Source organism: Anolis carolinensis, unplaced genomic scaffold (genome assembly GCF_035594765.1).
Source record: "Anolis carolinensis isolate JA03-04 unplaced genomic scaffold, rAnoCar3.1.pri scaffold_11, whole genome shotgun sequence".
NCBI classification, from domain to species: Eukaryota; Metazoa; Chordata; class Lepidosauria; order Squamata; family Dactyloidae; genus Anolis; species Anolis carolinensis.
The window spans coordinates 3,695,318-3,723,099 of record NW_026943822.1 but is presented as its reverse complement, the minus strand read 5'-3'; the positions used below and the strand labels follow the sequence as shown (position 1 = coordinate 3,723,099).

At 39.2% G+C, this 27,782-nt stretch overlaps 1 protein-coding gene across 2 annotated transcripts in view; it reads right to left on the bottom strand.

Annotated features, from left to right (window-relative positions):
• Positions 1-27,782, bottom strand: part of agbl1 (AGBL carboxypeptidase 1) — a 581,450-nt gene that overhangs the window by 466,691 nt on the left and 86,977 nt on the right. For both annotated transcript variants that reach the window (XM_062963555.1, XM_062963554.1), the window contains exons 6-7: positions 23,201-23,238; positions 5,454-5,662 (exon numbers count right to left, since the gene is read on the bottom strand). In XM_062963555.1, the coding sequence (XP_062819625.1) occupies positions 5,454-5,662; positions 23,201-23,238 (247 nt within the window). The remainder of the gene's footprint in view (positions 1-5,453; positions 5,663-23,200; positions 23,239-27,782) is intronic.

The following is a 27,782-nucleotide window of genomic DNA, read 5'->3' as shown; positions in this document are numbered from 1 at the left end:
TCCAGAGACTTTGGTAAAACTATAAACAAGTTTTACTGTAAGCAGTAATGGTCAAGACAAACAGACTTGCAGACGAACACAGGACTCTAGGCAGAAAGCAATCAACTCAACTCAGAACTGAACAGAACTGATTCAATCAGTAATGCATACACACTTGTGTCTGGACACTCCCCAGTTCCAGCCACACATCAAGGTAATTACAGCTTCTTAGTAATTAACTCTTTCCAGACTATAGTACACTCTGGATGATGCAATCAGTATGCAATACAGACAAGACACAAATTTCATTTAAACACTACCAATACACAAATCCCACATTAACACAAAACATGTGCATTTCTATGTACTGTAGTATGATTCTATGGTAGGTTTCCAGGCCAAATATAATCAAAATACAAAGTTCAATATTTTCTGAGTTTTCAGGTATCAGTAGAGATACACAGGGACAGTCTTGTTCACTTTAGTGGATGATCTAGTTGAGAACATAAACGGGATGCGGAAATGCACCCTTGTTACTTCTGCTGGACCTCTGTGAGGCACCTGATATCATTGATGGTGAATTCTTCTACATCACGAATGGGTACTTGGATCATGAGTAGTGTAGGGACTGAAACCAGTGGAATACATGCTCCTGCAATGGTTCCAGTCCTTTTAACCCAGGTCGTCCCAGTAAACTGGACTGAGTCACTGTTCAGTTTAAGAGATAAATGGTTTCCGGTTCATTTTTAGCTTTAGGAAGTGACCTTAATTGGGCAAGTTTGAACTGAAATGTGAGCTCAATCATTTTTCTCCATATGATGCAGAATGAAGGAAGACACAAAGGAACTGATGGCTCTATACCAGTGGTTCTCAACCTTCCTAATCCAGTTCCTCATGTTGTGGTGACCCCCCCCCCCCCCGTTGTGACTCAGATGGAGTCTCAGAGGGACTCTGATGGGGATTGTGGGATTCAAGATGATGGGATTCAGGTTCAAGATGACTCTGATGGGAATTATGGGATTCAGGTTCAGAGTGTCCCTACAGTGAGAGATGAGGCATTCCCACAACAGGGAATGGTGTTGATGATTCTGGAGATGATACCGAAGCTAGCCAGGTGCAAAGGGAGGACAGCTCCCAGTTAGATAGCATGCAGACAGAGGCTGCTGCTAACGAGCTGTCTGGCCTTGATGAAACGGAATCTCTGGATCGAGCTGGCCGTTTGGAATTTTGGGTTCGCAGGAGTGTTAGAATAGCAAACAAGAAAGAGGTCAGAGGCCAAAGAAATGCATTCATGCTATGCAGGGAATATTAAAGGGTGTGCTGAGAGAGAAATCTTTGTCAAAAGCAACGTCTCGTTTGAGTTAGAAGCAGCTCTTGCTCTCTTGGATTATCCAGCAGCTTTGTGTATGGGACTATGTCATGTATTAATGGAACCTTGTTTTATGCCTAATGTTTTCTTGGATTATTCTTGATAGCCTTTGTTTTGCAACAATCTTTTGGATCTTTACATTTGCTTTTTAAGAACTATTTATTTCCTATTTCCTAATAAACTACAAAAGACTTCAACCTGTGTACAGCCTGGTGTGTTCAGCAAGGTGTGTTCAGCAAGGTGCGACACCCTCAACCATAAAATTATTTTCATTGCTACTTCATAACTGTAATTTTGCTACTATTATGAATCGCAATGTAAATATCTGATATGCAGGATGTATTTTCATCCACTGGACCAAATTTGGCACATATACCCGATACGCCCAAATTTGAATACTAGTGGGGTTGGGTGGGGATTGATTTTGTCATTTGGGAACTGTAGTTGCAGGGATTTATAGTTAACCTACAATCAAAGAGCATTCTGAACTCCAGCAACAATAGAATTGAACCAAACTTGGCACACAGAACTCCCATGACCAAAAGAAAATACCAGAAGGGTCTCGTGGGCATTGACTTTGGGTTTTCAAGTTGTAGTTCACCTACATGTAGAGAGCACGTGGCCTCAAATCAATAATGGATCTGGACCAAACTTGACACGAATACTCAATATGCCAAAATGTGATCACTGGTGGAGTTTGGAGAAAACAGACCTTGACATTTGGGAGTTGTAGTTGCTGGGATAGAATTGGACAAATCGGGCTATTGGTGGGAGGATTCGCTGTCTGTTTCCAAAAAGGAAGAGAAGGACCAGCAAAGAGATCTTCAGCCTTCTCTGCCAGAGGGGTTCCTAAGACCATCAGAAATATATGTTTTCTGATGGTCTTTAGTGACCCCTCTGACATCCCCTCGTGACCCCCCCCAGGGGTCCCGACCCCCAGGTTGAGAAATGCTGCTTTATACTGTATTGTGGGCACATTTTCCTCCAAAATTCAGTTAAAATTGTGAGCTACCATGTTGGTCCTACTTCAGAAACAAGCTCAGTTAATTTAAACTCCATAATTTCTACAGATAATTTAATGAAGATGAATTTGGAGGAAGAGTTGCTGGCCTTCACCCTTTCCTTCTTAAAAGGATCTCCGCTGCCCTCCTCGAGTCCAATGACCTCTGCAGCAAGGACAGGATTTTAACCAATTTAAATGTGTAACATCCCATATCCTTGAAGGCTTTATTGCTGCAGTTCACATACAACAATCTCCAGAGAGGGGAAACAGAATGGCATAGCTATCGTATATCTTTGTCGTTAAGCTGTATGATGCCCATCTACATAAGAATGTGATTGGTTTTTCATCCCAGATGATTTGAGTAAAAGCCATCCCATTCGCACAGAATATCAAGAAAGCACAGTTGAAGCCATTCTGAGCAGCAGTACTGAACGTCTGTTTTATAAGCTGGGCCTGTAATAAAATGTTGTAGTCAGTATTCTGCCTCTTAGCTAGACATTTGCTATCAGAGCCCGTATGCTCTGCCTCCAGGATACTCAGAACTGAAACAAGTTTGGGGAGGACGAGGGAGGTGCCCTTCCTTTCGTCCCATTTATTTCATTATTCTCACTATTTTGTTATATCCAGTTTTCATGGAGCAGATGGAAGAGTTACTGTATTAATCTTTTCTTTGTTTTTTCTACAAAAGATAATTTATGGACAGAATTCTACACTAGCTATTTACTTAATTACCCTGTTTCCCTGAAAATAAGACATCCCCTGAAAATAAGACCTAGTAGAAGTTTTGCTGAATTGTTAAATATAAGGCATCCTCCGAAAGTAAGACCTAGCGAAGTTTTTGTTTGGAAGCATGTCTGCCAAACAGAACACTAAAGCATGCAGGATCGGTAAACATACATCTATATATATAAAAGAGTGATGGCATCATGGCGACCAACAAAACAACAAAACTACAGGCCCCCAACCTCAAAATTTAACAACATAACCCATCATTCACGGCTCTAGGTTGATACAACAAAAAGAAAAGAAAAATAAAGTCCTAATTAGAGGGAGATGAATAATAGTTTTTATCCAATTGCTGCCAGTTAGAAGGCTAAGCTCCGCCCACTTGGTCTCCTAGCAACCTACTCAGCCCAGGGGACAGGCACAGTTAGGCCTCACTTAGGCCTCTTCCACAGATTATCTAATTTGCACTGGATTATATGGCAGTGTAGACTCAAGGCCCTTCCACATCTATATAACCCATTTAGAATCTTATATTATCTGCTTTGAACTGGATTATCTTGACTCCACACTGCCATATAATCCACTTCAGTGTGCATACTAAACATAAAGACAACCATACAACAGACATTCAATACCACCACTACCTCAACAATTTCTCACCAACACCACCAGACAACGCCACAGCAACGCATGGCCGGGCACAGCTAGTACCATATATTGTTGTACATGGAAATAATGGAAGTACAGTAGAGTCTCACTTATCCAACATAAACGGGCCAGCAGAATGTTGGATAAGCGAATATGTTGGATAATAAGGAGGCATTAAGGAAAAGCCTATTAAACATCAAATTAGGTTATGATTTTACAAATTAAGCACCAAAATATCATGTTATACAACAAATTTGACAGAAAAAGTAGTTCAATACACAGTAATGCTATGTAGTAATTACTGTATTTATGAATTTAGCACCAAAATATCATGATGTATTGAAAACATTGACTACAAAAATTTGTTGGATAATCCAGAACGTTGGATAAGTGAGTGTTGGATAAGTGAGACTCTACTGTAATAAGAAATTCTTGATAGGATTCACAGTTTGTCTGGCTATGCTGGTTGTGATGACAACTACTGTACAATACATGATAAATGTTCTCTTTTTTGTTCAACAATAAATGTGAATTCTTCTTCATGGAACAATAAGACATCACCTGAAAATAAGACCTAGTGCAACATTGGGAGCAAAAATTAATATAAGATGCTGTCTTATTTTTGGGGAAACATGGTAAGTATCCTCTCCAGGCCCTTGTTTCGACACCAATGTCACCAGGAACAATGACAAGCTTAAGTTCTGCCTCCGTCATATATTTGTAGGACACAGAGAGGAATAAAACAACAATAGGTAGAAAATACAGGAGAAACATGTTGATTCTTGCCAAGCGGAAGTGTCTGGTCTCTGCTGGAATAAACCCCCAGAGTGGGAAGAGATAGCAATACTTTCTCTCTGTGCGTAACAGTTGGTTAATTCCACCGCCTATTCAAAATATGTGCAAGGCACGGAGAGCGCAGAATGTCCCCAAAGATATTGCAAACAGGGATAGAAAGAAATGTTCATTGCAGTTGACAGAAGTAGTATCTTTGCATAAATTAGCATGGCTATCTTTTAAATGGTGGGTTAAGACATTTCGATTCCAGAAAGCCTTTAGAAAATGATTATTAACAAGAGAAGGGTTGTTGTATGTTTTCCAGGCTATATGGCCATGTTCCAGAAGTATTCTCTCCTGACGTTTCGCCCACATCTATGGTAGGCATCCTCAGAGTTTGTGAGGTTGTGTCCTTTTGAGAGAAAGAAGACTGAGGCAAAGAAGGTGTTGAGCATCTCTGCCTTTCCCCTATCTATCCCCTGTTAACATTTCACCACCTTTTTCTTGCAAAGGCCCTACCGTTTCCTTTTTCTACCAAAAAACCCTTTCTATTTTTTTTCTATTTCTCTGGCAAGCCTGAGTTTATGACTGGATTATTCCAGCATCTTGTGCGTTTCATTGGAAAGTCCTTAGTTTTTGTTCTCTTTTGTTTTCTCTCCTAAATCCAACCCTGTGAGGACCGCTGCTTTTTTAGTTTCCTACTGAATGCTTGGGGCTGTATGTTTTCCAAGCTGTATGGCAATGTTCCAGAAGTATTCTCTCCTGACGTTTCGCCCATATCTATGGCAGGCATCCTCAGATACCTCACAACCTCCGAGGACGCCTACAATAGATGTGGGCAAAACATCAGGAGAGAATACTTCTGGAACATGGCCATACAGCCTGGAAAACATATAACAACGCTGTGATCCTGGCCATGAAAGCCTTCGACAATAATACTGAATGCTTGTTTACCTGAGCTGTTGTGACGAGAGTTTCCAGGCCATGAGAAAGAAGGAAGACTTCTCGACCAGAGCGAACATTGGTGATGTGCTTGAGGCAAAGCAGGAGACCCCTCCGGATGTGAACATAATTGTTAGAGGTATCATGGCGATGCCAGTCCTGGTGCAGACGCAGCAGCTGGCAAACATATCCTCTGTTTACAGCTCGGCGACTGTTAGATTCTGAAAAGGAGAGAACAAAGGATGATTTATCAGCTGCTAGAAAAGTCTTTTGGTTTGAATACTTGTGGGAACATTATTTATTTATTTATTTATTTATTTATTTATTTTCATCATTTCTATCTCGCCCTTCTCACCCAAAGGGACTCAGGGCGGCTCACAATCTGGCAAAATTCAATGCCAATATACAGTACAAAAGGATAAAACCTAAGTAATTAAAACAATTAGGTAATTTAACAAAATACAAGAAATAGATTTATTTATTTATTTATTTATTTACAGCATTTATATTCCGCCCTTCTCACCCCGAAGGGGACTCAGGGAGGATCACATTGTATACATATAAGGCAAACATTCAATGCCATGACATAGAACAGAGACAAGAGCAGGCACCGGGCTGGCCTCGAACTCATGACCTCTTGGTCAGAGTGATTTGTTGATTTGTTGCAGCTGGCTTGTTTTCCAGCCTGCGCCACAGCCCTTATATTTAAAACCATACATGATAAAATACTTGAGCCATTCGTCCACAACACCTTATACACTATCACACTACAGTAGAGTCTCACTTATCCAACATAAACAGGCCAGCAGAATGTTGGATACGCGAATATGTTGGATAATAAGGAGGGATTAAGGAAAAGCCTATTAAACATCAAATTAGGTTATGATTTTACAAATTAAGCAACAAAACATCATGTTAGACAACAAATTTGACAGAAAACGTAGTTCAATACTCAGTAATGTTATGTTGTAATTACAGTTTTTACGAATTTAGCACCAAAATATCACGATGTATTGAAAACATCGACTACAAAAATGTGTTGGATAATCCAGAACGTTGGATAATCGAGTGTTGGATAAGTGAGACTCTACTGCAGGGGTCCTCAAACTTTTTAAGTGGAGGGCCGATTCATGGTCCCTCAGATTGTTGAGGGGGCGAATTATCATTTGAAAAAAACCCAAACAAATTCCTATGCTCACTACACATGTCTTATTTGTAGTGCCAAAAAAAAAACCCAGCAACAATTATTTATTTATTTGATACATTTCTACCCCACCATCTCTCACCCCGAAGGGGACTCAGAGCGGCTTACAAGTTGTATGTACATACAATATATTATATTATTAGCAGAGCACAATATTAGCATTATATATTACTATATTGTACTATACCATTATACCGTAATATTATTAGTAATATTACATTTAATATATAATATATAAATATTATTATTATTATATTATACAATATTATTACAGTAGAGTCTCACTTATCCAACATAAATGGGCCGGCAGAATGTTGGATAAGCAAATATGTTGGATAATAAGGAGGCATTAAAGAAAAGCCTATTAAACATCAAATTAGATTATGATTTTACAAACTAAGCACCAAAACATCATGTTATACAACAAATTTGGCAGAAAAAGTAGTTCAATATGCAGTAATGCTATGTTGTAATTACTGTATTTACAAATTTAGCATCAAAATATCATGATGTATTGAAAACATTGACTACAAAAATGCGTTGGATAATTCAGAACGTTGGATAAGCGAGTGTTGGATAAGTGAGACTCTACTGTATATTGTATTATTATTATTAGCTGCCCTGAGTCCCCTGTTGGGTGAGAAGGGCGGTGTAGAAATACTGTTATAAATAAATAAATATTATATTGTATAACATTATAATATTACAGTAGAATCTCACTTATCCAACACTCGCTTATCCAACGTTCTGGATTATCCAACGCATTTTTGTAGTCAATGTTTTCAATATATCGTGATATTTTGGTGCTAAATTCGTAAATACAGTAATTACTACATAGCATGACTGCGTATTGAACTACTTTTTCTGTCAAATTTGTTGTTAAACATTATATTTTAGTGCTTAATTTGTAAAATCATAACTTAATTTGATGTGTAATAGGCTTTTCCTTAATCCCTCCTTGTTATCCAAGATATTCGCTTATCCAACGTTCTGCTGGCCCGTTTATGTTGGATAAGTGAGACTCTACTGAATTATCAATATTATATGTATACACAATATATTATATTATTACCATATCATTCATTTAACAATCATAAGTCGAACATTTCCCAAGTGTATAGGACTGTATAATAATAATAATAGGCTTATTTATATCCCACCTCCATCTTCCCTGAAGAGGACTCAGGGCGGCTTACAGCAAAATCAGATACAAAACAATAACAAAATATGAAACATCAAGATAAAATAACAAAAACCAATAAAAATATATACACAGTAACCAATAATAATAATAATAATAATAATAATAATAATAAGCACACTGGGTGCTGTGCCAAAAGATCACAGCCGGCATTTGGAAACAATAGACATTGACAAAATCACCATCTGCCAACTGCAAAAGGCCACCCTACTGGGATCTGCACACATCATCAGAAAATACATCACACAGTCCTAGACACTTGGGAAGTGTTCGACTTGTGGTTTTGCGAAACGAAATCCAGCATATCTATCTTGTTTGCTGTGCCATACAACGTCGTTGTGTTGATAATAATAATAATAATAATAATAAATCATAAGTCGAACATTTCCCAAGTGTATAGGACTGTATAATAATAATAATAGGCTTATATATATCCCGCCTCCATCTCCCCTGAAGAGGACTCGGGGCGGCTTACAGCAAAATCAGATACAAAACAATAACAAAATACGAAACATCAAGATACAATAACAAAAACCAATACAAATATATACACAGTAACCAATAATAATAATAACAATAAATCACAAGTCGAACACTTCCCAAGTGTCTAGGACTGTATAATAATAGTAATAATAATCTTATTTATATCCCGCCTCCATCTCCCCTGAAGAGGACTCGGGGCGGCTTACAGCAAAATCAGATACAAAACAATAATAAAATACGAAACATCAAGATACAATAACAAAAACCAATAAAGATATATGCACAATAACCAAAATAATAATAATAATAAATCATAAGTCGAACATTTCCCAAGTGTATAGGACTGTATAATAATAATAATAGGCTTATTTATATCCAGCCTCCATCTCCCCTGAAGAGGACTCGGGGCAGCTTACAGCAAAATCAGATACAAAACAATAACAAAATACGAAACATCAAGATACAATAACAAAAACCAATACAAATATATACACAGTAACCAATAATAATAATAACAATAAATCACAAGTCGAACACTTCCCAAGTGTCTAGGACTGTATAATAATAGTAATAATAATCTTATTTATATCCCACCTCCATCTCCCCTGAAGAGGACTCAGGGCGGCTTACAGCAAAATCAGATACAAAACAATAACAAAATACGAAACATCAAGATACAATAACAAAAACCAATAAAGATATATACACAATAACCAAAATAATAATAATAATAATAATAATAATAATAAATCATAAGTCGAACACTTCCCAAGTGTCTAGGACTGTATAATAATAATAATAGGCTTATTTATATCCCGCCTCCATCTCCCCTGAAGAGGACTCAGGGCGGCTTACAGCAAAATCAGATACAAAACAATAACAAAATACGAAACATCAAGATACAATAACAAAAACCAATAAAGATATATACACAATAACCAAAATAATAATAATAATAATAATAATAATAATAAATCATAAGTCGAACACTTCCCAAGTGTCTAGGACTGTATAATAATAATAATAGGCTTATTTATATCCCGCCTCCATCTCCCCTGAAGAGGACTCGGGGCGGCTTACAGCAAAATCAGATACAAAACAATAATAAAATACGAAACATCAAGATACAATAACAAAAACCAATAAAGATATATGCACAATAACCAAAATAAAAATAATAATAAATCATAAGTCGAACACTTCCCAAGTGTCTAGGACTGTATAATAATAATAATAATAGGCTTATTTATATCCCGAATCCATCTCCCCCAAAGGGGACTCGGGGCAGCTTACAGCAAAATCAGATACAAAACAATAACAAAATACGAAACATCAAGATACAATAACAAAAACCAATACAAATATATACACAGTAACCAATAATAATAATAACAATAAATCACAAGTCGAACACTTCCCAAGTGTCTAGGACTGTATAATAATAGTAATAATAATCTTATTTATATCCCGCCTCCATCTCCCCTGAAGAGGACTCAGGGCGGCTTACAGCAAAATCAGATACAAAACAATAACAAAATACAAAATATCAAGATACAATAACAAAAACCAATACAAATATATACACAGTAACCAATAATAATAATAACAATAAATCACAAGTCGAACACTTCCCAAGTGTCTAGGACTGTATAATAATAGTAATAATAATCTTATTTATATCCCGCCTCCATCTCCCCTGAAGAGGACTCAGGGCGGCTTACAGCAAAATCAGATACAAAACAATAACAAAATACAAAATATCAAGATACAATAACAAAAACCAATACAAATATATACACAGTAACCAATAATAATAATAACAATAAATCACAAGTCGAACACTTCCCAAGTGTCTAGGACTGTATAATAATAGTAATAATAATCTTATTTATATCCCGCCTCCATCTCCCCTGAAGAGGACTCAGGGCGGCTTAAAGCAAAATCAGATACAAAACAATAACAAAATACGAAACATCAAGATACAATAACAAAAACCAATACAAATATATACACAGTAACCAATAATAATAATAACAATAAATCACAAGTCGAACACTTCCCAAGTGTCTAGGACTGTATAATAATAGTAATAATAATCTTATTTATATCCCGCCTCCATCTCCCCTGAAGAGGACTCAGGGCGGCTTACAGCAAAATCAGATACAAAACAATAACAAAATACAAAATATCAAGATACAATAACAAAAACCAATACAAATATATACACAGTAACCAATAATAATAATAACAATAAATCACAAGTCGAACACTTCCCAAGTGTCTAGGACTGTATAATAATAGTAATAATAATCTTATTTATATCCCGCCTCCATCTCCCCTGAAGAGGACTCAGGGCGGCTTACAGCAAAATCAGATACAAAACAATAACAAAATACGAAACATCAAGATACAATAACAAAAACCAATAAAGATATATACACAATAACCAAAATAATAATAATAATAATAATAATAATAATAAATCATAAGTCGAACACTTCCCAAGTGTCTAGGACTGTATAATAATAATAATAGGCTTATTTATATCCCGCCTCCATCTCCCCTGAAGAGGACTCGGGGCGGCTTACAGCAAAATCAGATACAAAACAATAATAAAATACGAAACATCAAGATACAATAACAAAAACCAATAAAGATATATGCACAATAACCAAAATAAAAATAATAATAAATCATAAGTCGAACACTTCCCAAGTGTCTAGGACTGTATAATAATAATAATAATAGGCTTATTTATATCCCGAATCCATCTCCCCCAAAGGGGACTCGGGGCAGCTTACAGCAAAATCAGATACAAAACAATAACAAAATACGAAACATCAAGATACAATAACAAAAACCAATACAAATATATACACAGTAACCAATAATAATAATAACAATAAATCACAAGTCGAACACTTCCCAAGTGTCTAGGACTGTATAATAATAGTAATAATAATCTTATTTATATCCCGCCTCCATCTCCCCTGAAGAGGACTCAGGGCGGCTTACAGCAAAATCAGATACAAAACAATAACAAAATACAAAATATCAAGATACAATAACAAAAACCAATACAAATATATACACAGTAACCAATAATAATAATAACAATAAATCACAAGTCGAACACTTCCCAAGTGTCTAGGACTGTATAATAATAGTAATAATAATCTTATTTATATCCCGCCTCCATCTCCCCTGAAGAGGACTCAGGGCGGCTTACAGCAAAATCAGATACAAAACAATAACAAAATACAAAATATCAAGATACAATAACAAAAACCAATACAAATATATACACAGTAACCAATAATAATAATAACAATAAATCACAAGTCGAACACTTCCCAAGTGTCTAGGACTGTATAATAATAGTAATAATAATCTTATTTATATCCCGCCTCCATCTCCCCTGAAGAGGACTCAGGGCGGCTTACAGCAAAATCAGATACAAAACAATAACAAAATACAAAATATCAAGATACAATAACAAAAACCAATACAAATATATACACAGTAACCAATAATAATAATAACAATAAATCACAAGTCGAACACTTCCCAAGTGTCTAGGACTGTATAATAATAGTAATAATAATCTTATTTATATCCCGCCTCCATCTCCCCTGAAGAGGACTCAGGGCGGCTTACAGCAAAATCAGATACAAAACAATAACAAAATACAAAATATCAAGATACAATAACAAAAACCAATACAAATATATACACAGTAACCAATAATAATAATAACAATAAATCACAAGTCGAACACTTCCCAAGTGTCTAGGACTGTATAATAATAGTAATAATAATCTTATTTATATCCCGCCTCCATCTCCCCTGAAGAGGACTCAGGGCGGCTTACAGCAAAATCAGATACAAAACAATAACAAAATACGAAACATCAAGATACAATAACAAAAACCAATACAAATATATACACAGTAACCAATAATAATAATAACAATAAATCACAAGTCGAACACTTCCCAAGTGTCTAGGACTGTATAATAATAGTAATAATAATCTTATTTATATCCCGCCTCCATCTCCCCTGAAGAGGACTCAGGGCGGCTTACAGCAAAATCAGATACAAAACAATAACAAAATACGAAACATCAAGATACAATAACAAAAACCAATAAAAATATGTACACAATAACCAAAAAAACAGACACACAGTATTAAAACATCAAATTAAAAGCAATGAGGTTGCAATAGTGGATAAGCAAAGTGCACATTATAAGCTGCAAATTCAGAAATACTGTCAATAAGGAAAATAGTACAGTAGAGTCTCACTTATCCAAGCTTCTGGATTATCCAAGCCATTTTTGTAGTCAATGTTTTCAATATATCGTGATATTTTGTTGCTACATTCGTAAATACAGTAATTACAACATAACATTGCTGCGTACTGAACTACTTTTTCTGTCAAATGTGTTGTATATCATGATGTTTTGGTGCTTAATTTGTAAAATCATAACCTAATTTGATGTTTAATAGGCTTTTCCTTAATCCCTCCTTATTATCCAAGATATTCGCTTATCCAAGTTTCTGCCGGCCCGTTAGCTTGGATAAGTGAGACTCTACTGTACATGTAATAATAAATAGAGTAAAATAATAAATGCAATAATAATATCAGAATGAAATAATAAATGTATTAAATAAATAATAAATAATAATTTAATAAATAATAATAATAACAACAGAGTAAAATAAATGTAATAGTAGAAACAATAATAGAGAAAAATAATAAATGTAATAATACCAATAATAATAGAGAAAAATAATAAATGTACCATATATTCTCGAGTATAAGCTGACCCAAATATAAGCCAACCAGGACCCTCACCCGAGTATAAGCCGAGGGGAGCTTTTTCAGTCTTAAAAAAAGGGCTGAAAAACTAGGCTTATACTCGACTATATACAGTATGTTGCTTTTTTTGTTAGAAAATTTCTAATGATGTGTATAACTTACTGAGTGTTAATTGCCTGTAATCACACTCTTCCTATTGATTTTGTAAACATGGGGCTGTCTAAATGTTTACTCATCCTCTCAAAGTCATATTTTCATGGTTTCAACTTATATTTTGCTTGCAGTACCACAATGGCGGGTTTTGTACCTATAAAATTGTACAAATACTTAATTGCTTTTGTGCAGATACAGTAGATTCCCGCTTATCCAACATAAAAGGTCAAGCAGAATGTTGGATAAGCAAAAATGTTGGATAATATTGGAGGGATTAAGGGAAAGCCTATTAAACATCAAATTACGTTATGATTTTACAAATTAAGCACCAAAACATCATGTTTTATAACAAATCGACAGAAAAAGTAGTTCAATACACAGTAACGTTATATAGTAAATACTGTATTTACGAATTTAGCATCAAAACATTGCAAGGTTTTGAAAACATTGACTGCTAAAAGGCAGAATGCTGGATAAGCGAAGGTTGGATAAGCAAGACTCTACTGTATATTTTATACTTTTGATATTGAGTGATGTAGTTGTGGCATTGAATGTTTGCCATTTATATGTATGTTAACCGCCCTGAGTCCCTCTTGGGAGAGAGGGCGGTCTAGAAATAAGATTATTATTATTATTATTATTATTATTATTATTATTATTATTATTATTATTATTATTATTATTATGCATAAAGGCTGCATTTTATCATGGTATGTATTTATCTGTCTTTGCTTCCCAGTCGGCAGCTACTGTCTGGATGGACTCAGCTCTGCCTCTGTTGATGCCAAGACAGGACTGCCATGGAGACATTCATTCCTGAAGACAATTCTGAAAATACTAATCCCTGAGTAGTTCCCTGAGCTTTGTCTCTGTTTTAAGTCTCAAAGTTCTTGGCTGAAATCCCAAAGTACTGACTCAGCTGGAATTGTAAAACAAGTCAAACTAAGAAGAATAATGGGCTCACTCACATGAGTTGAAGGGGGTGACAATGTTTTGGTAGCAGAAGATCTTAATAACACGAATACACCTTGCTCCAGTTCCCAGGTGTTGACTCCAATAAGTCTGCCAGTTGATGCTCAGCAGACAGATCCACATCTTTTAAATTTTCCTTTATTTAGTTGTTCAACCTGCAAATACGCCCACTCAAAGTGCTAGTTTGTCTGTCTTGGCAAGGGAAGAGTGTGTGCATGCATGGATTCCAATTAGGACAAGTGACTTGGTAAAAGAAAATACAAGGACATTTTAAGCAAGGCGGAAATGTTGTTTTGATTGACTACATCAATAGCTATTTGGTCTGACATTTTCAATTTGACACCTCTTTCTTGCCGTGGTAATTGTGATCTGGAGTTCTTTTTTCTATTCTGAAGTGTCAATGCATCTCACTCCAAAGAGGAAAAAAAAGAAAACAGTAACAAAAGTATGTTATTTCCATGCCAACATCCCAAACAAACCTCAGTGCAACAATGCTCATGAACAGAGGAAGCAAAGAGTCAGAAGGCACCTGGCCTAGATATCTAAAGCTAGTTGCAAAGAGTTATAGCAAAAACACAAAATCCTGTGACACCTGAAACACATGTCTTTAACATGCCACCACCATTCCTTGCTTTTAAAGGAGTCACAATTGTACTATCCAGTACTTTACCAAAAATCTAACTAGAACAGGGGTCGCCTTTCCCGCCTCCTCCCCCACCCGGTGTGCGCCTTCCAAAGCTTTGTTTGTTTATAACAGTATTTTAATTAATTAACAATTAATTACAGTAGAGTCTCACTTATCCAACATTCATTTATCCAACGTTCTGGCTTATCCAATACAGTCTGCCTCCCATCCAGATCCACAGCTGTTTCTCTAGGCAGTAAAGACTGAACTTTTTACGGATTTAATTTCTGAAAATGCTGTTACTGGAAGTTAATTTTATGCAATTCTATCTTTATTTGTAGTCAATGTTTTAGTAGCAAATGTTTTTGTAGTCAATGTTTTCAATTCATTGCAATGTTTTGGACCTAAATTCGTAAATACAGTGATTACTACATAACATCGAACTGCTTTTTCTGTTGATTTCTTGTAAAACATGATGTTTTGATGCTTATTTTGTAAAATCATAATGTAATTTGATGTTTAATAGACTTTTCCTTAACCCCTCCTTATTTTCCAACATTCTCGCTTATCCAACGTTCTGCTGGCCCGTTTATGTTGGATAAGTGAGACTCTACTGTATTAGGGGGTGCTTTGCTAGTGCTTTGGGTACACAAATGTAGAAGGAGATTGGACTAAATTGCCCAAGGAGTCTCTTCCATCCCTCTTTATTATTATTATTATTTTATTATGACACAGCAAACGAGAGAGACATGCTGGATTTCGTATCACAAAATCACAAGTCGAACACTTCCCAAGTGTCTAGGACAGTGTGATGTATTTTCGGATGATGCGTGCAGATCCCAGCAGGGTGGCCTTTTGCAGTTGGCAGATCGTAATTTTGTCAATGTCTATTGTTTCCAAATGCCAGCTGAGATCTTTTGGCACGGCACCCAATGTGCCCATCACCACCGGGACCACCTGTACTGGTTTCTGCCAGAGTCTTTGAAGTTCAATCTTGAGGTCCTGATAGCGGCTGAGTTTTTCCTGTTTTTTTTGTCAATGCGACTGTCACCTGGGATGGCAACATCAATGATCCAAACCTTTTTCTTTTCCACAACTGTGATGTCTGGTGTGTTGTGTTCCAGAACTTTGTCAGATTCGGAAGTCCCACAGTATCTTTGCATGCTCGTTTTCCAATACTTTTGCAGGTTTGTGATCCCACCAGTTCTTTGCTGCTGGGAGGTGGTACTTGAGGCATGAGTTCCAATGGATCATTTGGGCCACATTGTTGTACCTCTGTTTGTAGTCTGTCTGTGTGATTTTTTTACAGCAGCTGAGGATATGATCAATGGTTTCATCGGTTTTCTTGCACAGTCTGCATTTTGGGTCATCAGCTGATTTTTCGATCTTGGCTGATGGCTTGCTCCTGGGCTGCAAGGATCAGGCCTTCTGTCTCCTTCTTCAGGGTCCCATTTGTGAGCCAGAGCCAGGTCTTCTTATCAGCTTTTCCATCAATTTTGTCAAGGAACTTTCCATGCAATGTTTTGTTGTGCCAGCTGTCACCTCTATTTGTAGTTTGGTTTTCTTGTACTGATTTTTTGTCTACTGTGCTTTGAGGAGTTTCTGATTTTTGACTTCAATCAAAGCAGGTTCTTCACTTTGCTTTACATATTCTGCCAGGGCATGTTCTTCTTCTTTGACTGCTTGTTTTACTTGTAAGAGTCCTCTGCCCCCTGATCTTCTAGGCAGATATAGCCAGTCAACATCACTGCGAGGATGCAGGGGGACTGTAACTGGCCCCCTGTTTAAAAATTTTGGGGACCCCTGAACTAGAACCTCATCACCTTTAAATCCAGTTTCTGCCTCCTGCAAAATTCTAGCACTTGTAATTTAGGAAAGAGCCTTTAAACTGCTTAGCCAGACAGGTCCTGGGTCTCACTAAACTATAAACCCAAGAATTCGTCAAGATGCAGAAACTGGATTTAAAGTGGATCCATGCTCGAGTGTAATGAGACTGTAGTACAATGGATTGTTACTGAAACTATTCAGAAAATCAGTCTAAAGTTTAGCTGCTAGGCTGTTGATGTCAGTTTTTAGAATACTTACATGGATCTCAAATCTATGCCTAGCACATTGCAGAATAGTGGTTCAAAACATTACAGCTCAGAACACAAGCATTTGAAAAACCTGTTATGTTCTGGCTACTAGTGGGAGCAGCAACAATTATTTATTTCTTTATTTAAAGTCTTTATATTCCGCCCTTCTTTCTCACCCCGAAGGGGACTCTGGACGGATTACAACGTACATATACATGGCAAACATTCAATGCCATTATCAGACATACCACATATACAGACAGACATAAAGGCTATTTAACATTTTTCCAGCTTCCGGCTTCATGAGGGTATGCTCGATTCCGGCCACAGGGGGAGCTGTCACTTCATCGTCCACTGTGACACCAAGTCCTTTTGATGGTAGTACTTCCTCATGTTCTTCACACGCTGTCGGCAGTTTTATGGTGTCATAAATTAAGTTAAATTAGAATTCCAATACGCCGATGATAACGTAGTCTGTGTGCCTTCAGAAGAAGACCTACAAGGCACTCTAAAAACCTTTGCAGAAGCATACGAGAAGCTCAGCCTCTCATTGAAAATTGAGAAAACCAAAGTGCTCTTCCAACAGGCACCACCAATCCCTTTGCAATGCCAGAAATGCAGATTAATGGTGTAACAAAAATGTTGACCCTTTCCACTCCCTTGGCAGCCACCTCTCCACAAAAGTCAACACGGACACTGTTTTAGATATATAGTTCTGTGATTAAAAGTTTTCTTGCTTCAGAACAGATTGTATACTTTTTTAAAAGAATGCATTCATGGTAGTTATTTCTGCTTTCATAACACTGAGGAGATGGTGGTGACCAGTCTCTTTAAATTGTTTATTGCCATGCTTTCTTTAAAAGGCAAGGCAACCCACTTTGTTATTTTGTTCCCTGCAGCCACCAAGCCAATGCCTCCAGGATCCGCTTCAGCTAGCTAATTTCCTTCAAAAGATGCGCTGGCTTCTAATACTGAGGCATGCTGATAGTCAGCAGTGACAAATATGACCAGCATTAGATTAAAATAACTGGCTGATAAACAAATTACTCACTAAAAATAAATATTGGGTTAAAGAGGGCTGGTTTAGCCATAATAAGAGTGCCACCATGTGGTGCCAGAAGAAAATACAAACTACATTTTGGATTAGACCGAGGAAGGCAAGGTTTGCTTTATGTCTTTTAAAAAAATCTTTCTTATTGGATGGCCTTGTAAAACTATACCTCCCAGGATTTCAGAGGATTGAGCCATGGTAGATAAAGTGCTGTCAAGCTGCATTCATGATACATGGTAAATGCTCCATCGGTCTCAAATTCGCTGTGTTTCAATCAATTCCTCTAGGATTTTTTTTGGCAGGCAAGGTAGTACATGAGACTTTATTTTCCCCTGGAAATTTGTATACATTTTAACATGTATACATTGTATACATGTTTAACATTTAAACATGAATATGCATGTTTATTTGCACATGGTATTAACATATACATTGTCCCCATTCACTAATATGCATTTCTGTATATACAGTAGAGTCTCATTTATCCAACATAAACGGGCCGGCAGAATGTTGGATAAGCGAATATGTTGGATAATAAGGAGGGATTAAGGAAAAGCCTATTACACATCAAATTAGGTTATGATTTTACAAATGAAGCACCAAAACATCATGTTAGACAACAAATTTGGCAGAAAACATAGTTCAATACGCAGTAATGCTATGTAGTAATTATTGTATTTATGAATTTAGCACCAAAATATCACGATATATTGAAAACATTGACTACAAAAATGTGTTGGATAATCCAAAACGTTGGATAAGCGAATGTTGGATAAGTGAGACTCTACTGTATATGTTTTTTTCAGTTGCATGGCTTTATAGCCATTTGCGTTTTGAAATATGCACAATAGGAAGATGTAACAGTAAAAGCAACAATAAGGTCCAGCACTGTGATGATTGGGCCAGTTGGGAGCAATAGAAAAAACAGATGAGCCTTGTATGTTTTCCAGGCTGTATGGCCATGCTCCAGAAGTATTCTCTCCTGACGTTTCGCCCACATCTATGGTAGACATCCTCAGAGGTTGTGAGGTCTGTTGGAAAACTAAGCAAGGAAGGTTTATATATATCTGTGGAAAGTCCAGGGTGAGAGAAGAACTCTTGTCAGTTGGAGGCCAGTGTGAATGTTGTAGTTAATCACCTTGATTAGCGTTGAATAGCTTCGTCTCCTGGCTTCTTCCTGCCTGGGGGCATCCTTTGTTCAGAGTCGTTAGCTGCCCCTGATTGATTCATGTCTGGAACTCCTCTGTTTTCAGAGCGTTGCTTCTTATTTACTGTTCTGATTTTTGAGTTTTTTAATACTGGTAGCCAGATTTCTAAGCAAGGAAGCTTTATATATAAAGTCCAGGGTGAGAGAAGAACTCTTGTCAGTTGGAGGCCAGTGTGAATGTTGTAATTAATCACATTGATTAACATTGAATAGCTTCATCTCCTGGCTTCTTCCTGCTTGGGGGCATCCTTTGTTCAGAGACGTTAGTTGTCCCTGATTGATTCATGTCTGGAACTCCTTTGTTTTCAGAGTGTTGCTTCTTATTTACTGTTCTGATTTTTGAGGGGTTTTTTTTTTAATACTGGTAGCCAGATTTTGTTCATTTTCATGGTTTCCTCCTTTCTGTTGAAGTTGTCCACATGCTTGCAGATGAGCATTTTCTCAGAGGGCCACTGGTGTTATTTTCCAGCAATGCTGCCTGGATGGAGGATTTGCCTCTGCTCTATATTTACTTCTTTGAGGATATTAAGAGCCTGGAAGTGGCCAGCCAAAAGGCAAGTTAATCTTCTCCGTGAAAAGCTTTTTCTTCTGTTCCTTTCCTTTCTATCCTTTTCTGTGTGCCGTCTTTTCTAAATTATAATATTTTGCTTCTGAGAACTGAAGGCAGTGCTAGGCTGGGCTATTATACCCCTTAATAAGATTTCGAGTCTGAACCAGGGCCTTCCTCGTTGCCGTAATTCGACCTCCAAGCCTGGGCACCAAGGTTAATGGTGGAAGACTATTTGCACCGTTGATAACTTCAGCTGGATCCCTTTAAGTGCAGCTTCTGGGATTGCAATTTCCCCCCAAATGCATTCATTCCCTTGAAAGGAGGAGGGTGGGGAGGGAAGGAAGAGATCACGGGCGAGGAGGGAAAGGACAATAAGGCATTGTGATTTATGTTCAGGAAGATTGTCTGCAATGGTGGAACACTCTTTCTTAATCAAAGCTTTATTAAATTCTTGTAATAAAAGGCTAAGTGTTTTTAGATGGGAAAGAGGCATAATAGGGTATAACGTTCACTTCAAGAACATCCATTTGGAGTGCATGCGAGCTCCTAGAAGAAGCTTTCCCATCTGACAGATACTTGAAACATTAGATACAGACTGTCGCAGCTCAGTGATGCCAAAGATAGCATTCAGCAGTGAAGCCTGACTCACTCCTCGCTATCATATCCGCTCAGAAATTAACCATGGACCCCCTTTTCCATCAAATGGAAAGCAAGAAGTGTCAAAATTCCTTTCTGATTAAATCTGAAACAAAGGAGTGTCTTGGTAGGGCAAAAATTGTCATGCTGATCCAAAGCGGGATACACGAGATTCCCTATCCCTGAGCCACCTTGGGAGCTGGATGACGGCTAAATTGTGCATCTCTGAACCACCCAATGGCTGGATGGCAGCTATGTGAACAAACGGCGTAGAAACTGGTTCAACACCGGCAACCGGCAACCCTTGATCTGTCATTTGCAGTGTCCACCAGGCATGGAAATTGTGCTGTTCAGGGAACTATGCACGGTATTTGTTGCATTTGTTTCATACGGGTATTTGTTTTGTACTGTTCATTCAGATGGCATGAAATGTGGGCTAGACAAAACTACGGTTAGGTGGATCTGTAATTGGCTAAGCGAACGAACCCAAAGGGTGCTCACCAATGTGTCGTCTTCATCTTGGAAAGAAGTCACGAGTGGAGTGCCACAAGCAGGGCTCCATCCTGGGCCCAGTTCTGTTCAACATCTTTATTAGCCCGGTGTGTCGTTTGTGTTGGGGATTTTGGATGATATATGGAAGCTCTTACATGTGCCCATAAGCCCAGAGTCACTCTGTAGAATTATGCACCACTCAGCTTTGCAAAAAATAATAATAATAATAACACAGGAACTTTTGCTGAATCCAAGAGATCAACAGAAAAATGGTATTTACAATAATCCCTCTGACTGCTTACAGAAATCAGCAGTCATAAGCAATCATTTCTTAGTTCATAAATCTGCTTCAGTGAAGATCAGCAGCAAACAAGGCCTCAGAAATAGTCAGGCCTTTCTGAGTAGAGAGCCAGTACTCAATAGACCAATGATGGGCAACCTTTTGCACTTGGTGTGTCAAAATTCACCAAAAAAACCTAGCATGACTTGGGTGGTGTGTCACTTCGAGAAAAACAATATGTATAGTTTAAATAACAAAAATATATAATTGTAATATATAACTGTATTTAATAAATTATAACTATTTACTACCATTATTTCCATGTACAACAATCTATGGTACCTCTTGCAGTTTCCACACTGATTTCTCTCTATTGTAGTTGCAATGTAGTCACAAATAATGAATAATATAATAGTAATAATATGATAATATACTACAATAATAGAATAATAATAGAATGAATATATATATATATATATATATATATAAATGTAATGTGCATAATTCCCCTGGAGTAAACAACAAAACCACTTGATGAAATCACACCAAATTTGGCCACAATCAATCTGCATGCGGCAGCGTGTCAGCAAAAATGGCTAGGCGTGTCAGTGCTGACATACGTGTCATAGGTTAGCCATCGCTGCAATAGACTTACACACACAAACCTGTTCAAACTGGTTTTCCAGCAGCAGGACAGCAACAGTTGCAAACTGATTCCCAGGTCCTTGCAAACTCAGCCAATCGGCTTCATGCATTTGCTTTTCCAGTTAACACACATATAGCATCTTTGCAAACCATGACAGTTTGGACACGCCGGGCTAATGTGTCATTTACATTGGATTATTTGCCAGTGTAGATGGACCCAGATAGATCTCTCATTCATGAGGTCACCATAAGCTGAAGTCAACAACAACAAGCAATATATCCCTATTCATCCCATATTATTTCTAGCCCTGGTAAGAAATGTTAGGTTAAAGCAAGGGTCCCCAAACTAAGGCCCGTGGGTCATTTACCTGGCCCCTGTCCTAAACTTTAGACTTAGGGTTGACCTAAGTCTGCCTGGTCTTTGGAGGTCTCTTTGCTTACCTATGGTCTTATGAGATCGTCTAGATGGTCTTTGAAGGTCTCTTTGCTTAGCTATGGTCTTATGAGACCATCTAGATGGCTTTTGGAGGTCACTTTCCTTACCTATGGTCCTATGAGACCATCTAGATGGCTTTTGGAGGTCCCTTTCCTTACCTATGGTCCTATGAGAACATCTAGATGGCTTTTGGAGGTCCCTTTCCTTACCTATGGTCCTATGAGACCATCTAGATGGCTTTTGGAGGTCCCTTTCCTTACCTATGGTCCTATGAGACCATCTAGATGGCTTTTGGAGGTCGCTTTCCTTACCTATGGTCCTATGAAACAATCTAGATAGCCTTTGACGGTCCCTTTCCTTACCTATGATTTTATGAGATTGTCTAGATGCCCTTTGGCGGGCCCTTTCCTTGCCGATGGTCTTATGAGACCATCTAGACGGTCTTTGGAGGTCTCTTTGCTTACCTATGGTCTTATGAGATCGTCTAGATCGGGGTCCCCAAACTAAGGCCCATGGGCCGGATGTGGCCCTCCAAGGTCATTTACCTGGTCTGTGTCCTAAACTTTAGACTTAGGGTTGACCTAAGTCTGAAATGACTTGAAGGCACACAACAACAATCCTAATTTTTTACTATTTCATCCTAGTCCGGCCCCCCAACAGGCTGAGGGACTGTGAATCGGCCCTCCACTTAAAAAGTTTGAGGACCTCTGGGTTAAAGCAATGCCCAGGGACACATCTACTTTTCTTACTGAAGTATATCCGCACAGTAAATGAGCATTAAATATCACAGGCACCCTTTTCTAGCACTCTGTGATCTGCTATAGTTTCAGGCAAGCAGTAGGATCAGGATGGAGTGTTATCTCTACCTCTATAAAGAACACTGAAAAAGCAAGGATACAAACAAAATGACAAGGTAGAAGGGCTTACTTGATTTCAGCAAAGCTGCCAGAGCTTCAACCACTGCCCTGGGGAAAGATGAGAAAGAGAGGGAAAATATTATCTTCCACAGTTGTTGTAACCTTTATCTCCTAATTTCTACTGCAAACCAACCCAAGAGTTCATTGGACAATTGTTGGAATTTGGGCATCTTCTCACATCTTGGAAGCCTTTGTATTTGGCAGAATTATACCATTAACCTTTTAGCTCTGGGCAATGTTCTGGACTGAGCAAGTGATACAAACAGCTCCACCGTCTGTTGCAAGACTTTATTTCTAGGTAGTATTCTCTCAGACCACTCTCTCCTGCTGGAAGAACCTGTACCGAGATTCCCCTGATGTCTTTTTAGGAAGAAAAGACTTTCCGAGTTCCAGCTGGAAGGAAACCACATCAGGATTGGACAGTCTTATCTTAAATTACAGTGTTATGGAAACATTCAAAAACATTTAACCTACTGATGCCCCAATTAATGTAATTTTATTGGTATGTATTTTTATTTCTGAAATTTACCACCCTCAGCTTATACTTGAGTCAATGTTTTCCCAGTTTGGGGGGGGGGGGTGTTGGGGGGGGGTTGTGGTAAAATTAGGTGCTTTGGCTTATATATCTATATATATAAATGAGTGATGGCATCACGGCGACCCACAAAACAACAAAACTACAGGCCCCCCAACCTCGAAATTTGACGACACAACCCGTCATCCACGGCTCTAGGTTGATACAACAAAAAGAAAAGAAAAATAAAGTCCTAATTAGAGAGAGTGTTATGATTGAGCCTCATGGCTCTGTTACTGACAGACGTGGGCGTAAGACTCCTCGAGAGTCAGATACTCTCGAGGAGCGAGAGAGAAAAAGACTGCGAGACATATTTGCAGCACCATCTGACGAGGAGTCTTTCGAAGGGTTTACGGAGAGAATGGAGGAGGGGCTGGTTAGCTCAGAGGAGGATGAGATGGATTGGACTCGGGTAAGGGAGGAAGTGGGTGCCACTGGCCATGATGGGACAGAAGATGAATGGGGACCTTCAGGATTAGACCCATGGTTTAGCTGGAGGGATGGGACGGGATCCACAGCTGGAGATGCTGTTGGGCGTAGTCAGAGGTGTTCCAGCTCTGACGAGGAAAGTGATGAGGAAACGCCCGGGTTAAGGAGGACAGCTGACAGTGATGAAGATTTGTAACTGGCATAAAATGGGGCTTGAGAGCAATTGCAAATTGCGTTGGGCAAGGTAATCTGGGCAAACGCTTGGGATCCGTGTGTGTGTGGGACGCTTCCCTGAAGACTTGTGTGCTTTCCTGTGCTGTGACGTAAGTTGATTGGAATCCAGGGTCAGACGGCGGGAGGGATTGTGTGGGCATTTGTTTGTGCAAACCTGTGCTTACTCTTATTAGCTTGACCTTCCGTCGTCTTCTTGACGGACGCCATCTCCTGCTTTGAGAACTCGGACTGAACTGACCACGGCTTGTCTTCCCCCCTTCTTGGACTTGGAAAAACTACAAACGTCTGCTTCTGGCTTTGATCTACGGAACGGAACTGGTCTACTCAACTGCTACAATCCTTGGCTGATTTACTCGTGTTGGAGATCCTGTCTGCTGTGTGTGTGGGGGAGCGACGCAAGTTACTCTAAGCACAGTGTTGGCAGCAGAGAGGAATCTGCTGCCAATTAGTTGCATTCTTTGTATCTTTTGTTCCTTGGCTTTCGTTTCGTTTATACCCAGGCTGAAGCAAGCAGTTTGTTTTTACCCGGATTAAACTCCGGTTTAATCCGGTTTATCTTTTGAACATTTACTTTTGCCCCTTTTTGCTCCTAAAGGCAAAAAACTGCCTGGCCCTTGTGTTTTACGGGCATTTTTGAGTTCTGTAATCTAATAAACTCTGTTACTTTGAATCTTGTGGCGTTCTGTCCTTGACAGATTGCCCAACGCCCATAAAAAGTTTATTGCAGCAATAAACCCGTCAGGAAGACGATGGATGAGTTAAGGGCCAAAGTAGACCAATTGCAAACGGCTTTTACCGTTATCCAAACAGCTCAGGCTGTGAAAGGACATGTTTTGACTCCTGAACGCTTTGACGGAACCAGGTGCAAGTTGCCAACCTTTTTGGCACAAGTGGAGCTTTATTTTTCTCAGCTCAGTGCTCATGCTTTTCCTACAGACACTAGCAAGGTGGCCTTTATTTTGAGTTTGTTGACCGGTCCCGCAGGACAATGGGCCACTAATTTAATTTTGGGAAATGACCCAGTCAAGGACAATTTGAATAATTTCAAAAAGTTGTTAACTGATACTTTTGGGGATCCTCTCCGCACGGAGAACGCTGGGTGGGCTCTGTATCGGTTGAAACAGGGAAAGGGGACTGTTTTGGATTACTTAAATAAGTTTAACCTGTATCGCCACCAGCTGGATTGGGGGGAAAATGCATTCATGCTTTTATTTACTGCCGGGTTAAGTGATATGCTCCAGGATGAATTAGCACGCTTGGAGCCGGCTGAAAGCTGGGACGCCTTAGTAGCTAAGGTGCTGCGTTTAGACGCAAGGTTTGAGGCTCGTAAACACTCAAAAGCAATGTGTGCGCCACCCATGCATGTAATCAGGGCACCTGTGGTGATGGGGGAAGAGCCCATGGAGCTTGGGGTCTTTAAAAAGCTGTCTACAGAGGAAAAGAGCCGTAGGAGGCAGCTGGGCTTGTGTTTGTACTGTGGGAATGCTGGGCATTTTGCCAAAAATTGTAATGTGAAACCTTCCCAGCTTTCGGGAAAAGGCCAGCCCTAGTGCGACGTGAGTCCAACGCACTAGGGCTCCTCAAGCAGTCAACTGAGGGGAGGAAGCATGTTTTCGTACCCATTACATTATCTGTTGGGGGAAGGGAACTTGTTTCTACTTTGGCACTGCTGGACTCAGGGGCTACGGTCTCCTATGTAGATATTGAGTTTGCTAAGAAGCATGGCATTCCTAGAGTGCGCAAGGCATGCGACGTGTGGGTGGAAGGAGCAGATGGGAGACTGCTGGAGACTGGGGTGGTTAACCATGAAACCTCAGCAGTAACGTGGGAGGTGCAGGGAGTAACGGGAACGTTTGTGTGGGATATTACGAGCTTGCCTAGATATGATGTGATCCTGGGGATGGATTGGCTAGCTGTAGTAAACCCACAAGTAGATTGGGCAACACGTAAAGTGATCTTAAAGAGGCAGGATTGTTGCACTCTAAATGTTACTCATTCTGATATGGAGGGAGTGCCTGCTGAGTATGGGGAGTTCTCTGATGTATTTTGTAAAAGAGAAGCGGACAAATTACCACCGCACAGGCCATATGATTGCGCCATCAAGTTGGCAGAAGGTGCGAAACTGCCAGCAGGGAGGCTGTATGCCTTGACTGTACCGGAAAGGCAAGCTTTGCGGGAGTTTCTAGATGAAAATTTAGCCAAGGGGTTTATTCGCCCATCTAGTTCTCCAACTGCGGCACCGGTATTCTTTGTAGCCAAAAAGACTGGGGAACTTAGGTTGGTCTGCGATTATCGGATCCTAAACAAATACACCATTCGGGATAGGTACCCGCTGCCTTTAATCTCGGAACTGTTATCAAGGGTGCAAGGGGCTAAGGTCTTTACCAAGCTTGACCTGCGGGGGGCCTATAACTTAATCCGTATACGGGAAGGGGATGAATGGAAGACGGCATTTAACACGTGTTTCGGATGCCACGAGTTCCGAGTCATGCCTTTTGGGCTTTGTAATGCTCCTGCGGTATTCCAGAGGTTCATGAACGATGTGTTCAGGGACCTAATTGACCAATTTTTAGTGATTTATTTGGATGATATCTTGATTTTTTCTAAGGACGAGAAAGAACATCGTCAACATGTCAAGCAGGTTCTGCACCGACTGCGGGCTAATGGGCTTTTCGCCAAGGCTTCCAAGTGCGTCTTTCATGTGCCTGAAGTGGAGTTCCTAGGTCATGTAGTGTCAGGTAGGGAACTTAAAATGGACCCACATAAGGTTGACGCCGTCAACTCATGGCAGGAGCTGAAGACTAAGAAGGATGTACAAAGGTTCTTGGGTTTCGCTAATTACTACCGGGAGTTTATTCCGAATTTTGCAAAGCTCACGGTACCTTTGACGCAGCTTCTGCGCAAGAAACAGCCATTTGTGTGGGGGCGGGAAGCTCACGAGGCGTTTCTACAACTAAAGTCTAGTTTTCAATCGGACAACATACTAACCCATCCTGATGTTGACAGACCGTTCGTGGTAGAAGCGGACGCTTCTAGCTACGCGTTGGGGGCTGTATTGTCTCAGAAGGATTCCTCAGGGACCTTGCGTCCCTGTGGATTTTACTCGCGGCAACTAACACCCTTCGAGCAGAACTATACCATATGGGAGAAGGAGTTGTTGGCGATTAAGGTGGCGTTTGAGGTGTGGCGGCACTGGCTTGAAGGGGCACGGCACCAGATCGTGGTCAGATCTGATCACAAGAACTTAGAGCACTTGCAAACAGCAAAGAAGTTAAACCAGCGTCAAATCCGCTGGGCTTTGTTTTTCTCCAGGTTTAACTTCAAGGTGCAGTTAGTGGAGGGGAAGGCAAACTTG